Source organism: Ostrea edulis, chromosome 1, assembly GCF_947568905.1.
Source record: "Ostrea edulis chromosome 1, xbOstEdul1.1, whole genome shotgun sequence".
NCBI lineage: Eukaryota > Metazoa > Mollusca > Bivalvia > Ostreida > Ostreidae > Ostrea > Ostrea edulis.
In genome coordinates this window covers 51536409-51552706 of record NC_079164.1, presented here as the reverse complement: position 1 = coordinate 51552706, position 16298 = coordinate 51536409, and the positions used below count along the sequence as shown (strand labels likewise).

Sequence of the window (16298 nt, the reverse complement as noted above, 5' to 3'; positions counted from 1 at the left end):
GATGTGCAATTAAGTTGCCAATACTGGACATCTAGGTTTGGCTAAAACTGGTACACTCACATTCTTTAAAAATCTTCTCAAGAACCACTGAGCCAGAAAAACTGAGATTTACATGAAATGTTGCTGTTACATGTTTCTTGACATACCCTCCGAATTGTTAGCTTTTCTGATCACCCGTTGTCTGTCCGTCTGTAAACTTTTCATATTTTCGACTTCTCCAGAACCACCAGGCCAATTTCAACCAAACTTGGCAAAACACATCCTTGGGTGAAGGGCTTTCAAGTTTGTTTGCATTTTTGTGATTATCTCCCCTTTGAAGGTGGCATGGTCCTTCATTTGAATGAACTTGAAAACCCTTCACCCAAGGATGCTTTTTGCCAAGTTTGGTTGAAATTGGTCCAGTGGTTCTGGAGAAGTCAAAAATGTTAAAAGTTTACAGACAGACGGACGGACTATCAGAAAAGCTCACTTCATCTTTCAGCTCAGATGAGCTAAAAATTAATTTCAATGTTGAAAATACATGAGGGTATTGGTGTGAACTCATGGTGCACGTTTGATTGAAAAACTTTGAGTTACAGGAATTGTTAAGAATGTGTATTCCATAACACTAGTGTTGAACACAGGTTGGAAAAGTTTACTCCTGACTTTAGTGGGAGCATCAAGTGTTCAACATGGCGGAGAATGAAGAGAAATATTGAGTTTGACCTGTGAACTTTTTGGGAATATGAAGTAAAATTACCATAAAAAAGATACATATACATTGTAACTGAAGTTTAATTAAGTGATGTTTTGTTTTTAATAATTGATATAAATATTTGTAAGCATTACTAGATGCAACTATAATGGGAATCTTGGCCACGGGAACCCAAATTCTGTATAAGGGTCACAACGACCAAAATTCTATAACCAAAACCAGTATATCAGGGGCAATAACTCGGGTGATCGAATGCCCTGTTAACACTGGCTCTAGTAAAATTCAACCCAGGTATCGTTATTCCTGAATTATGGTCAACACATCCAAATGAAAACACCAGTAAAGAGTTTACAATTTATTAATGATTTAACGTAGTTCCACACTCGTGTGACGTCATAGGATTTTGCAAAGTCAATAATTGAATGATAGGAACATAAATTTTGTTGGAATCTTTTTCAATAGTTATTATAAAAAATCTTGTTAGCCATAAAATATTTCAAACTTCTTAGTTATATTTGAATAGTCAATGATATGGTTCAAAATATTGAATCCAAGGACAATAACTCTGTTTTCATTCAATTATTTATCAAGTCCATAATGCGATAGATTTCCTTTATTTTTGACAAACAGTTTACCAAGGTGATAAGGAATCATTATCTGTGTCTTTTCATGAAATTACATACAATTTTAATCCCAAGTGATTTAAATAGCTCAGCTGTATGGTGCCAGACTTCAGTTTTTGATGGGAGTATACATAATCTGGAAGCTATAGATTTGAAATTATTAAGGAAAAGTATGGATTTGTTTGTTTTTAACATTTTGGGGAATAACGCTAATTCAATAATTTTCCACATATTATTCTAAAACTTGATGAACATATTGAAAATGACATGTGTTTTAGTTATTGACATGTTTCCCGATAAATAAATGCAATTCAAAAAACATTTTGGTTGTTTTTATATTAAAATAACAACAAATAACTGTTTCCAATGAATTTCATAAAAATCTACATCGGGGTATATGACTTTAGTGGTGTATGTAATGAAAATTAATATGGAAACCCTTAACTGTTTTGCCTTTTTTCATTACTCTGAATGTTAATTCATTGATTCCAAACAAAGAAATGCTACCTACACCCCAAAAATCCAGGACTAAGGACCTACCTTAAGATTGATTGATATTGTAAATGATAGAAAATAACAAATTGAATAAGAAAATACCAAAGTGTGAATTAGAATCAAAGTTTAAATGAATGATTAACAAAAATGAAATGTTTTAAGAGAAGTAAGAAAATGTAACGGAATGAAAATATCTGAATATGTCCCTACTGGTTTCAATAATCTTAAATATTTCCAAAAATAGAAAAAGAACGAGCTAAATCTTGACCTAAATAGAGAGTACTGTGTAGAATATGAATGTTGGTACTAAAGTTTAAAATCTCCTACTGCTATCCACTACACCTTGAAACAGGATTTGGAAAGGAAAAACCTATGAACTTGCATACTACATACTAACTCGGAGTATTATCCTAGCAAACTAATACCTAAAGTCTGCAGTAAAACCTTGAGGTTTTTAGCAGTTCCTAACACCTATTCTTACAAAAATCATGCTTATTTCATGCTAGTGACAAAATTCAGAGCTTTAAAACCTTGAGGCTTTTGTTGCTCAGAATAAGAAAAACGAAATCTAACCACGAGGTCAGCTCCTAATCAAGTGAAGAAAACTGATCAAACACAGCCTTATATACCTTGAATTCTATTCACTAACTTAATTAAACCAACCAAAACCAAAGAAACTATCCTGACTTATCCAATCAAGGGGCATGTAGCTTATTCACTTAGGAGACCTTGACAACAGAGATGACACTTCCTGTTTAATATGAAAAACATGTAGAATGTATCAACTTAATCTAAACTTGAATAGATATAAAAAATAAATGACTGACAGTAAGTAACTAAATTTCAAATATGATACTAAGCTGATTTAATCATAAAAGTTGAAATAAATTTAAAGTTAATGTAAATAGTGTAAATAGAAAAATAGATCTGCTACACATTGATTTTAATATATTGTAGATAAAGTAAATTTTTGGGGTGAATTATATATGGTCTACGTTTGGTTTAATTTTAATGATATTTACACTATCATAATACTGTATGGACATGCAATTCATGTACTAGGAATTAAATATACTGCTCGGCATCAAAATGAACAAACCACATATAAACAATCTGATCAGCTCCCTCATTTTTTTGTTGACGCTACGAGGATTAAAAATAGAGTAATGGATCGAGGAGCCGATTTTAATCAGATTCCACATATAAATAAATTGTCATTGCATGATTTACATATCAAAACCCATTTTTCAAATTTATTCACATTCAAGGAGTATAGCCTCTGAGCATGCACAGGCATCACTTTATAGAGTTACCCGAGTCTTCCCAATCAAACGTGCCCATGAGCTTTCAACAAGAGACCCATGGGCCACATCACATCACTCACCTGAGTCACTACTGTTGCTCAGCTGTTGTGATTTTTAAAAATAATTTTTTTCCAATCTTTATTCTTAAAACAAGTAATTTGTACATTTGTTTATGGGGTCATTGAATTAATGTGTATTTCTTATTAGCACTGGCCAAACTTGTCCACTTTGTATGCAACTTTTCTGCCAACATACAACAGGTAACATTACTAAAATATGTTTTATTTACATAATTATAAGACATAATTACATAATTATTTACATTTACATAAGACATGTAACACAACACTGATGAGATTTCATATATCACTTTTGTAATATGAATTGTTCAATGAATTCATTTTGTTCATTTTCTTCTTTCTGTAGAGCCTCATACTGTATCCGTAATCTGAAAAAAATAATGAATAGATGTGTTAGAGCGACACAAATGTCCCCACCCAAGGGATATAATTCTGTCAAAAATTATCCACACCCATATAAATACTGAAACTGTGCATCCTCATTCAAAATGTCCATATAAATACTGAAACTGTGTATCCTCATTCAAAATGTCCATATAAATACTGAAACTGTGTATCCTCATTCAAAATGTCCATATAAATACTGAAACTGTGTATCCTCATTCAAAATGTCCATATAAATACTGAAACTGTGTATCCTCATTCAAAATGTCCATATAAATACTGAAACTGTGTATCCTCATTCAAAATGTCCATATAAATACTGAAACTGTGTATCCTCATTCAAAATGTCCATATAAATACTGAAACTGTGTATCCTCATTCAAAATGTCCATATAAATACTGAAACTGTGTATCCTCATTCAAAATGTCCATACATGACTGAGATAATGAGTGAAAACAGTGAATTGTCCAAGGGGCACAACTCTATCAAAAATTATTCAACCTGAAACAAATAAGAATGTGACCTGGATATTCTCATTATGTATCTTTATACCAAATTTCAGTTAAATATGTGCATCTGTATCAGAGATAATGAATGAAAACTGAATTATGACAGATTGACAGTCAAGGGTAACACTATATGCCCTTGCCATTTCATGGCGGGGCATAAAAAACAAGGTGTGTATGATTATTTAATAACTTGTAAAACATACTCTCAAACATGACCAAGATAAAATGTGGGAAATATGACCATGAATGTTATCAGTCACAACTTTGACCATGACCTTTTGCTTCACCAAATATAAAGTCTTCTTGTATACATGTAGTTGAAAAGTTTATACCAAGGCTAAAGCTGCAGAAATACAAAGACAATAATCATACGTATACACACACACACATATGTACATACATATAAAAGTGCCAAACCTTTCTAGTTGCATTTTTCTCTCAGTTATTAGTGCTTGCAATTGCTGCTGTTGTGCTTCTCGTTGCTTGGCAATAGACTTAAGTAAATTTCTAGATCCAATTGCCTGTGAAATATGTCTAAATATTACAATCATGAAACTATGACAAAGCAGTGGATATTACAAAATATATACTTATTGTACCTGCATTGAATATCTTTAAAGATTAGGAAGAAGAATACAACACAGAAAACTAAATTATGTATTCCTGTGTAAATCTTGAAAAATCTTAATATCACATTGTTGGTTTCATTCTGGTGACCTGAGATAATAAATGATCATGAAACTAACTTAGCCAATCACAGCTTGGCTTACTTTGAAAGATGAAACAGTTTAAAACCTGTGTCTACTTTTTGTTTGCACTTCATGTACAGTGTACATATACATAATTATTTTTTATATCAATAGACAGTAACACAGATTACACGTGACACATTTTCATGCCCTTTCTAGCAGTGTTGGCATAGGAAAATTGAGTTCTCTGTTAACAGTGCAGTTAATGCAAGGTCCATTTGTGCTCTAAGAGTCATGTACATTTGTAGCGTGTTTCATGTTAGTGCATGTAGAAGCACAGGTATTGGCTCCTGTGGTAGCTACCTCTTAGAAAGTAAATTATTGCTAGTCAAAAGTGTGTAGCATGTAGCACATCAACATAAAATAATTGATGAGAAATTCCATTCTTAATTGTCGCAATGTCACAATACTGATTTCTGTTTTTGTAAAAAATTTAAAAAATTGGGATTTACTTTCTGTAAAGCATAATATCTTCACATATTTTCAGTCTTTCACAAAGCTTCGGGTTGTTATACATGATGAAGGAAAAGCTTAAGATTTCTTAACAACCACTCAAAATTTTTTCAGGAGCAGCAATTTCATTTGCTGACAAAAAGGTATAATATAAAGGTATATTGAGTATAAATAATTATCTATGTACAGAGACATCTATGTTACTTTCATGCATTACGAATTATCCTTTTACCTTCATCTTCTCTTTTTCAACTTCTTTGGAAACATTGTCCACCACTTCAATGAAAGATCCCACTATCTTTTGAAAATCGCCTATTTCTGAAAATGAAAGACAAATACATCAGAAGAAGTAGACAGTGAACACATATTACAACGATATGTTTATTTTTTAGATTTTGTGAGTCATCAAGTTCTATTTTTCTGTAGTAGTATTTTCACCAATTTAGAAAAATATGGACTTTTTAGTCTTTGATCATTCTGATTGAGGAATACTAGAATAATTGAGCATTTGAACAAATTTGAATCCCCTCTATCTATGGAAGCTTTGGATAACTAGTGTAGCGATCTAAGTGAGCGGATCTTAGGATCTGGTTTTAATCAGATTGTGAAAGCTTTGGATAACTAGTGTAGCGATCTAAGTGAGCGGATCTTAGGATCTGGAATCAGATTGTGGAAGCTTTGGATATCTTCTTTGATCAGGACTTTCTGTGCAGGTAATCTAATGAAAACCATAAAGGAGCAAATTTTTGTCTTGATTTTCATAAACCAAATAGTGCTGAGGCAGCTATTGAATAAAGTTACATTCATTAGGCTCAGAAACTTTTGCATTTCCTCTACATGATCCATATAGCTCCATTCTGGACTCTAAAACCCTTGACCAAGGGGCCATGGATTTCACAATTTTGTATACTATGAACAAACCTATTATCTAGATGTACAGAAGTATAGAAGAAACTTTGTAAACATTGAATGCATTTCCACTAAATGATCCAAACAGTCCAGCCCTGGAGCCTGAACATTTGATTTCACAAATTCACAATACTTAATTAATGAACTTCACAACTTTAGAAGAAGCCTCCATTTTCAATATAGCAATGAACAAGTTTGTTTCCTACGCGTTCAGAACAGATGAAAAATTTTCAACATTTTAGGAGGAAATTTGATACAGATGAAAAGTGAAAGATATACATGTATAATAATACTTTGAAACTGAAAATTAAGTTTCAAATTTACCTTATTTAGTTAAAAAATGTAGTTTTAGTAGAAAGTAATCTGAAAGAAAATTAAAACACCTGTTTGACTCAAATGCAAAAACTTCAGATCAGCTGGTGACATATCTACTTGTTGAGCTACACAGCTAGGCAAATTATCTATATTTTCATTCTCGTTTGTAGGAAGCCAGTCATTATGATGATATATTATTCCTCCTAAATACATTTCAGCTATTTGATCCTTAGTCCTGAACCCGACCCAGGAGCCGTTAATTTCAATATTTTGGTATCGGAAGATTATTCTACAAATTATTTGATAGATCATGATTAATACAATGCTATTGCCATTTAAACAATGGAATTTTGTGTGTTTATGTGCTGACATCATGTGCAATTAAAGAAATAAAATGGCAAGACAGCAACCTAATTTAAATGGTGCTTCATTTGTCAGTGTTAGGGCTGTTTAAACAGCAATAGCATCCTATTAATCATGATCTATTTGTAGAATAATCTTCTGATAACTGAATCCTCGCGTCTTGGAAGAAACATACGCAAAATAAAGTTGTAAAAGGTAGGTAAAGCAGTGACATCAGCTGGTGTCGCTGAATTCCCACTTTTCAATATGGAGTCCGCTCTGACTCTCCCCCACACATGTCACATTATAAACGCAGGCGTAAGAGTCAGAGGAATCTCAGATTAGCACGTTGATGAAGGTAAACAATGATGCAACTATTCAGGAACTTTGAATATATACAAACAAATCGATAAAAATCAAACAATATAGCAAAAATTATAAATATATATATATGAAAAGAAAGGCAAATGATATTAGTTTCTGAGATAGTTCAGTTTAGGTACAAGTTTTCGACAAAGTGTGTTAACTACTGCGATACTATAGGACCTGGGCTGCATAAAATTCTAATTATAAATTATATCTTGTCAATCATTTCCTTCTTCAAAACAGTCATAACTCATTTTATTTTGAACTTGCCATTCCATGCAACTGTTCTAGATTAAGAGTAAAAATTGTGATATCAAATTAAGTAAACGAAAATTGCGCAATATTCTAAACTCTCTGCCCTACAGTAATGTATGTACACAGATTCTGAAACAACAAATCTTTGCTTGTAATTTATCAACACACCGGTCAAGTTGGTCTTAGAAGAAAGGTCTATTAAATATCAAACGGAAACAATTCTATAAAAATCAGTTGGGGATTTCTCTTTAAATTACTAACCATTTTAAACATATAATTGAGTTATTTTGCAAGCCCTGGTTGCTATTACTACTCTCTAACTTTGTGCCATTAAAATATATTACTAACTATCCACGAATTCTTTGCATTCTTCTTTAAGTTCAACGGTTTGTTGTGCTACATCTGGTTCCAAGACTCTTATTTTGTTTAATTCATCAAAGTGAAGACCAGCTCTAGCAAGTGCTTCGTCTGCCATTTTTAAACATTTAGGAATGTCAAGGAAAATTCAACGTCATTTATGTGTTTGCTCTATGGCACTTTTTTTCACAGTCTGTGGAACGCACGAAAGACTATGAATTTAATAATGTAGTTTCGGATATCGGATTTTTCATGTTTTCATTATAATCTATAGTCATAAATACTTTATTAATTCCTACTTGTGTCATTGTGGATAAAAGTAGTGCCTAACTTCGGTGTAATATGAACGCACTCTAAATTTAATCAATTACGAAACTAAATATCACGCCCAAATGCTACACCGTCAGAAATCTAATTATAAGTATCGTTAAAAATAGATTCATATGTTTAGTTAATACATTTGATATTTTTCATGTAAATACAATATATCCTCAGAACCCGGGCGATATACTCCTTTGGACGGCCCATTAGATGATGTCTGGCGAAACTAAAACGGTAATAAAGGGGAACTCGTCTAAATATGTGAAACTGAATGTTGGAGGGTCCCTTCACTACACCACCATAGGGACCCTTACTAAACAAGATACGATGCTAAGAGCAATGTTTAGTGGTAGAATGGAGGTCCTAACAGATTCTGAAGGTAAGTAAGCTGTGTCATATCCCCCTTTGTTTCAGCTTATTATACGATACTCTAGCAGTCTGCATGTTCTTTGCTTTGGACTGTAATGTTTTGGGCTTAACTTCTCACAAGATATGAATTTGGTATTTCAAACAGGCTGGATATTAATAGACAGGAATGGGAGACAGTTTGGACAGATTCTGAACTTTCTGCGAGATGGATCAATACCTCTTCCGGAGACCAGGAGAGAACTACAAGAGCTATTACAAGAGGCCAAGTATTATTTGGTACAAGACCTTGTAAATCTTGTTGAAGTAGCCCTGAAGAATCTTGACAAGGGGGTGGAACCAGTGTGTAAAGTACCACTGATCACATCAAGTCGAGAGGAACAGCACCTCATATCATCTACACAGAAGGTAATTAAAGTTGTATAATGCTTTTCTGCATGTTGATTATAAAAGCAGGAATATAGATACTGATAGATATTTATTTATTCACCAATCAAGGGCCCTCAGAGGGCATATTCAAATTAACAATTAAACATTATAACTACATAATACAATTTACACATGTGTACCATTACATTGACATAGGTATTGAATTCTCATCACAATACTGATTGGAAATGTACTGTACGTAATAAGTGTGCTATATGGGAAGTAAAGTAAAACAATATTATAAAATGTTGTCACAAACACAGAGGGTATCAAGGGACGGTGCCTGAGCCAAGTCGATCAGACTGGCAGTCTTGTACCCTAAGTGTTTGAGACAGCTTATTTATAGTATACACAAAAATAAATACATGATACCACAATATGTACACATGCATACCATATACTGATGTTAAATATTCAAGACAGCTTACTTTATTCTATACAATTAAATAGAACTACACAATACAATATACAGATGTTTAAGGGTTTCTACATTGATGTTGGTCTTGAGTTGGCTTATAGTACTGATTGAAAATGCACTGTACAACAAGGATGTTACATGGGTAGGAAAAAAAACAATATTATAAAATGTTGTCACGAATACAGTGAGTACCAAGGGACGGTGCCTTTGCCAAGTCAATCATATTGGCAGTCTTGTACCCCAAGTATTTGAGACAGCTTATTTGTAGATGTGTTTATTTGAAAACGACAAGGAGTAAATTATACATACAAGTATAGTTATACAACCCTTAGTATTCTATATCCCTGTTTTTAAAATCATTTTACCGATTTGTTTGAGTATTTGTGCATTTTCATTTGTCATGAGCCAGATCAACTTTTGATCATTATTCACGTTACAAAAGTTCTTACAGCAGTTATTCACCAATTCATATAAAACATTTCTTTTTTCCTCATTATGAGAACATGACAGTAAAAAAAAATTTCATCATCAAGTGTATTGGTATTTCACGAACCAAATGTTTACCAAAACATCACATGCGTATACTAACCAGATGTAACTATCAAGGTATCCCATGCGTCACATTGTTATTATCAAACTTCCTTTTCCTGATGCATATTGCGGATCAGTATAACAAAGAGTAACTGAGATAACATCCTCATATAGGGGACATATAGATTAAAAATTCATTCAAATCATGTTCCCTGGAGGTCATACAAAAAATATAAGGAACTCAATCAGAGAGTAATACTGAATATAGGGAACTCAATCTGAGAGTAGTACTGAATATAGGGAACTCAATCTGAGAGTAATACTGAATATAGGGAACTCAATCTGAGAGTAATACTGAATATGGGGAGACGATAACAATGGTTATAAAAGTTCAAGTCAGTATGTGATACATGATCAGATATTTACGTATTATGACTCCCGTGCCATATTTCATAATTTGATGTGCAATAGAGATTCAATTTCCTGTGGGTATCTTTCAAAATCTTTCCACGAGAATCTTTCCAATAGCAACAAAGACTGTAATTTGAAAGTCCAACAAATTACACTATACAGGTGTTCTGTCTACATTGGAGGATCTTGGCCTATTGTTAGACCACTATTAGTGTTCCAAACAAGTATGAGTAAGGTGACACAGGGGAACATTTTGTAACATCCAGGGCCTTTGTTTCCCCAATTTCTATATAGAGTATCCCAATTAGATAAATACCAATTTAGTCCTATGTACTTTGTAAATGAGTCTCTATTGTGTAATGTAACACATGTTACTAATTTTTCAGCTAAAACTTGTTGAAAATTGAATTAATTTTCTTATGATTCATCTTTTACATTCTGTCATAAAGAATTCACAAGGATTCGGAATATATACAATCAATTCCTCAGAGAGTAGAGGATCCTGTCCCCAAAAGATCTTTCTTCTCCCAAGAATTTTTGTAAATTGAACATTTTATATTCATTATAGATATACATGTATGAAAAATTTAATCTGATAACTTTTAATAACTTCATTTATGTTTCCATCTTATTAGCCAGTGGTGAAGTTGATCTGCAATCGTCACAACAACAAGTATTCTTACACAAGGTATGTGAAGTAATTTGATTGATTTTAAATTACCCCTTGAACTTGTTCTTGTCCCTTGGCTACAAAGTCGAAGAGGGGTTTACTACAGAGCACAAGGCTGAGATTGTAGTTATTATAGAGAGATGTCATGTTTTAACGTATAGTGTACTACATTATGTTGTGCTTTTATTGAGTGACAGTAAATATTATATCAAGGTGACTTATACCAACATTTTTATTTTCTTGAAAAATCCCCAAAAAATTATGTTAAATAACTTACAGCTTGTATCACTCTTTCAATGGTGAAATCATGCTTCATATGAGGTGTATAAATGAGCCATTAAACAAAGAATTAAGAAACATAGAACATTTTTCTGATGAATGGAAGTTATCTTTAATTTGATCATGCTGCAATTTATGAGACTGGAACATTAAGTTGCAGTTTAGAAATAACATGCATTCTTTATTATACATTATTCATTCATTTCTTTTTATATTGTAGCAACTCAGATGACAATTTGTTGAAAAATCTTGAGTTATTCGATAAGTTATCTTTGAGGTTCAACCGGAGAGTTCTTTTCATAAAAGATGTGATTGGCAGCAATGAGATTTGCTGTTGGTCATTTTTTGGACATGGTTCCAAGATTTCAGAAGTGTGCTGTACTTCAATAGTTTATGGGACAGATAAGAAACACACAAAGGTATGCTACATTTTTATGTTGACACTTAGGGATCACTCTGTCTACCATCTATTTATTCATCCATCTGTCATCTAAACCTTTGTTAACTGTGATAGGTGTAGTTTTCATTTCTGCCATGTATGACAATCATATATAGATGAAATTTTAGCTCACCTGAGCCAAGTGAACTTTTCTGATCAAAACTTTCTGTTGTCTGTCGTTGTTGTCATTATAAACTTTTCACATTTTCATCTTCTTCAGAACCATTTGGTCAATTTCAACCACACTTGGCACAAATCCTCCATAGGTGAAGGGGATTCAAGTTTGTTCAAATAAGGACAATGCTTTTCTCCAAAGGGAGATAATAACGAAATAGTGAAAATACATTGAATCTTCTTCTCCAGAACCAGCGGGCCAATTTCAATCAAACTTGGTGCAAATCTTCCTTGGGTGAAGGGCTTTATCAAGTTGTTCAAATGAAGGGCCATGAAACACCTTTAAAGGGGAAATGATTTCAAAAATGCAAAAATAGAGTGGGTTCATTTAAAAATCTTTTTCTCAAGAATCACTGGGCCAGAAAAGTTGAAATTTACAAGGAAGTTTGCTGACATAGTACAGATATAAATATATGCAGTATTGTACTAGAAAGCTTGCAAAGCCTTTACAAGCACATCACAAAACAGATAGAGGAATTGTCTCATGGGAATGATGATTTAAGCCATGGTGTTTTCAGGAGTTCAGTTGGACATTTTGATTAGAGGCAAATTCTGTCTGTGCAATTAAGATTCCATTTGTCCCTTGGGAGTAATGATCTAAGCCATGGTGTTTCAAAGAGTTCTGTTGGACATGCAAAGATCATTTTGATAAGAGCCAAATTTCACCTGTCCAGTTAAAGATTATTTGATGAGTATAACATAAGAAGGCTCTGGAAATAATTTGTCACTCCTTTAGTTATGGGGCATTTCTTTGTACAACCCAAAATAAGTAATTCATATCATGTGACAGAAATTATCTAAATATATGTAATAAAATGAAAACGTGTTTTGGAATATTTCTGTAGTCTAATATTTGAACAATACAGAAGATCTATTGTCAAGTCAATTGCAAGATGAACTAGACTCATTACAAGGAATAATCTTGATTTTACCTCCGACCTTAAAGCAAAGATGTTGATGCAATCTTTGCACCAATTAAAGTTGACATAAAGTTGGCATGCACTTTTATCTGTTTATAATGAATAAACATCTGACAGACATATCATGTGCGGTGGCAGTGCACTTTATTTATATTAATCCCTCTGTTGCCATTGTGTGGAGATATATATTGTTACTGGATTCATTATTACAACGATCCATTAAGGAATACAGCTGTATATACATTTAGAGTGCTACCCTTGACCTAAATAGAAAGAAATGAGCTCCTCTTTATGCATGTTATTATGTGCATATTTCTTATTAACACATTCTGATTGAAAGTAGCTTGTGTTTGAGATTGTAAAGTCATTTAATACCCTTAATTATGGATGCCCTTACTAGTGACTTGTGTTTCCTGAAGCTCTCTAGTTTCCCGTATCTATTATGAAAAGAAGCTTTTCCTTGTAAAATTAAATAATTCAATCATTAATAATGCACTAGTACTGTGGTTTCATAAATTTCATGGCTTCAGGTTTTGTGGATTTGTTAGAAAATTCAGTCAATACTTTACAAACATACCACTGTGTTGAGTAATATTTAACGATCAAAATTGTAATAGATTTGAATTTTGTACTGAAGAAATAATCATGCATGTATTCAGATGTATGGATGGGGTCACATCATGATATTGTAAATTGTATGCGAGGAAATCTGCACCCCATGCCAAAGTGAATTTGAAAATAAATTTGCTCAGTATTGAATTGGTCAGAAGTCATTTTTTTCTACTTCAAATTAATTAATGAATTCATATTAGCACAGTTTTAAAGATTTGGCAATTTCTTATGAAGGCGAAATTTAAACTGGGATGAAATCGACACTGTATACAGTGCACTGACTCAAGTTAATCATACGAGTCTCACTTTGTTATAATTATTGAAACCATAAACATCTTGAAAAGTTTCCTTTATGGTAAATGCAATGGAAGCAGAAATTAAAATGAATATGAAACGCAATTAAATTGATTAATATTCTTTAATACATTTTAAATTTTCTCATTTATAATTCAGGTTGAGTTTCCAGAGGCCAGAATATTTGAAGAAACTTTAAATGTTCTGTTGTATGAAAACCGTACAGGACCAGATGATGATTTGATGCAGGCAACCAGAAAAGGGACTGTGACAGGTCACGGATACCACAGCGATGACGATGCTGATGAAAAATTAGACAGAGAAGTCCGTATGAGACGAAAATGAGACAATTATCTCCCGTTGTGGTCAGCTGATTCTTTAGAATTTATTTAATTTTACAATAATGCTCATAATCATGAGAGCGAAGACTGGAAAAAATAGTACTTGTACATGAATTTGAGTAAGTTGAAAGTACAGCATTGATATGAAGACTGATGATAAAAATACTATAGGCTCAAGGACCACAATGCTCACCTTAGTCACCTTGTTCATAATACAAAAATATAATTTATTCTAGGGCTGGGGTGATGTTGATGTCAACCATACCAATGTACATGTACTTATTGATATAGCGGCCTCATTATGTTATTTATTAGGAAATTTTGGATTATAGCAAATCTTGTATTTTCAGCAGATTTGCTTAAGTCAAATTTTGTGATATTACTGTACATGTCAAAACGTTTTTGTTTTCAGTGCCTCTTTTTCGACAAGTTTGGTTGTCATCTTTACATATTACATATTAAATAATCAAAGATACATATTGTGCAATCTTCTACTTATATTTGAATGTCTGATTTTTTTGTTAATAGATAAAGCCATGATTTAAAACCAAATGAATAAGGTTTCGGAATTCACAAAGCACATTGATACATGTATTATGAGTACATTGATAATTTGATAAATCACCCAAGCCCTAATTCATAAGCCCTGTTATTGGCCAGCTGTACACCGCATATCTCGAGATGCTTGTAAATCATAAGGAAAACCTGTACTTTATTTGTTGTTGTTTTAACTTGCATCTCTTTTAGATGGGGATGTGATATAGCATAACATTTTAGGGAAATCTTTTGAGGTATTCTGTTAAAGTGATGGCTCTTGTCTCTCTGTGAGACCAGAGTAAGGGGATTGATTCTCGATACAGAGAGGCTGATTGCTGTGTCATGGGACCTCTTATTATATTATTACATAGAAATATACACATGTATTTCTGTTTGATCTGAAAACAAGGTGTTTTTATTGGAAGTTTTCAATAGTATTTACAATGGACTGTCTGTTGTCAAAAAAGCTGTATTAGGAATTCTTATTGCATGATTATTATTCTTGATAAGATTCTTTGATATTTGAATTCTAAGGTCTGCTTGATAGGAGGTGCTTTATTGTGATGTGTATACATGGTCTCAGTGATGGTCATGTGGCTTATGCTTGCTCCATGTTGGAGAATAAAATGTTATGAAAAAAACAAAAAATGTTGTTCATCACTGGCATTAAAATGGTGGAGGTTTTTTGGATGTGTGTGTGAGAATTATCAAGAAATTTTTTACTAATTACACCCCCTGAAAACAAAGTTTGGAGAGATATAGGAATTTCTATGTCCCTCATACCATCTCGTCCATCCAATTTTAAGAAGTATTTAATTATAAGCTGAAACTGAATGGATTGTAATGTACACCAGTAGTGAGGGCATAGGACAAGTATCATCTGTAGTCATTTTGGGGTCAAAAGGTCAAACCAACAGGATATTGATAAAGAAGATTTTTCGTTTTACCTAGAGGACACAAACTGCTAATGGTATTGAAATGACACCTTTTGATTTTGGAGTCTAAAGGTCAAGTAAACTGATCATGTTTTGTAAGAAAATAGTTAAAAGGTTTAGAAAGCTATTTTATTTTAACTGGTGATGGTGAACGAATGGTTAGAGTGTTGCTTTGTGATTGGGTGGCCATGGCTTCAAGCACATCTTGCCAAAGATGTATAAGTTCCTTCACCAAATGCTTTGGATTTAGAATAGAGAGTCACAGGTCTTTCGGACAAGACCTTGAAAACAAGGTCCCATGCTGCAGGAGGCATTGTCACGGTACAGAACCCTCTTTGTCATGGCCCTGAGTGCCACACATAAATCTGAATTAGAAGCACTTTACCTACTGCTGGTGATCTTTCAGCATGAATGAAAAATTCTCAAAGCAATGTAAAACAGAGACAAACAAAATATTCTATTTTCTGTTAATAATTGAATGAGACAAGAAATTTTTGGTTCCAAGGGTCAGGTCAACAGGACACTGAAAAAAGAAACGGTTTTTGGCTGTAATTTTAGCTAAAGTAATGAAACTTTGGACACAGATGGTGTTGAGATGACCCCTATTGATTTTTCGGTCCTAAAATTAATTAACTGGACATGACCATTTTAAAAAATGGGCAAGTAGTTTTAGAAGCTATTTTATTCCATGTTGGTGCTTAAATGATTAAATTTACATCAATTGTAACTAAGTACATGGGATAAAGATTACCCATAATGACGAGTCCTATCCATCTGTCCGATAC

At 33.0% G+C, this 16298-nt stretch overlaps 2 protein-coding genes across 2 annotated transcripts; one reads left to right on the top strand and one right to left on the bottom strand.

Moving 5' to 3' along the window:
• Positions 1-3381: 3381 nt before the first annotated feature.
• Positions 3382-8044, bottom strand: LOC125650675 (intraflagellar transport protein 20 homolog). The gene is made up of 4 exons (XM_048879145.2): positions 7828-8044; positions 5525-5610; positions 4508-4611; positions 3382-3564 (listed from the first exon to the last, which is right to left on the bottom strand). Exons 1-4 carry the CDS (start codon positions 7952-7954, stop codon positions 3483-3485), a joined length of 399 nt encoding a protein of 132 aa, XP_048735102.1. The 5' UTR covers positions 7955-8044; the 3' UTR covers positions 3382-3482.
• Positions 8045-8210: 166 nt separating this feature from the next.
• LOC125650658 (BTB/POZ domain-containing adapter for CUL3-mediated RhoA degradation protein 3-like) lies at positions 8211-15226 on the top strand. Its single transcript, XM_048879122.2, has 5 exons — positions 8211-8536; positions 8672-8931; positions 10948-11000; positions 11482-11680; positions 13860-15226. Exons 1-5 carry the CDS (start codon positions 8368-8370, stop codon positions 14043-14045), a joined length of 867 nt encoding a protein of 288 aa, XP_048735079.1. The 5' UTR covers positions 8211-8367; the 3' UTR covers positions 14046-15226.
• Positions 15227-16298: the final 1072 nt, after the last annotated feature.

Excerpts from the sequence above, each read along its gene's own strand:
- LOC125650675 (XM_048879145.2), bottom strand. The coding sequence starts at position 7,954 with ATGGCAGACGAAGCACTTGCTAGAGCTGGTCTTCACTTTGATGAATTA. Across the intron at positions 4,612-5,524 it reads TTGAAAAAGAGAAGATGAAG|GCAATTGGATCTAGAAATTT; the intron begins GTAAAAGGATAA and ends CATATTTCACAG. Across the intron at positions 3,565-4,507 it reads AGAAAAATGCAACTAGAAAG|ATTACGGATACAGTATGAGG; the intron begins GTTTGGCACTTT and ends TATTTTTTTCAG.
- LOC125650658 (XM_048879122.2), top strand. The coding sequence starts at position 8,368 with ATGATGTCTGGCGAAACTAAAACGGTAATAAAGGGGAACTCGTCTAAA. Across the intron at positions 8,537-8,671 it reads GGTCCTAACAGATTCTGAAG|GCTGGATATTAATAGACAGG; the intron begins GTAAGTAAGCTG and ends TATTTCAAACAG. Across the intron at positions 11,001-11,481 it reads AACAAGTATTCTTACACAAG|CAACTCAGATGACAATTTGT; the intron begins GTATGTGAAGTA and ends TTTATATTGTAG.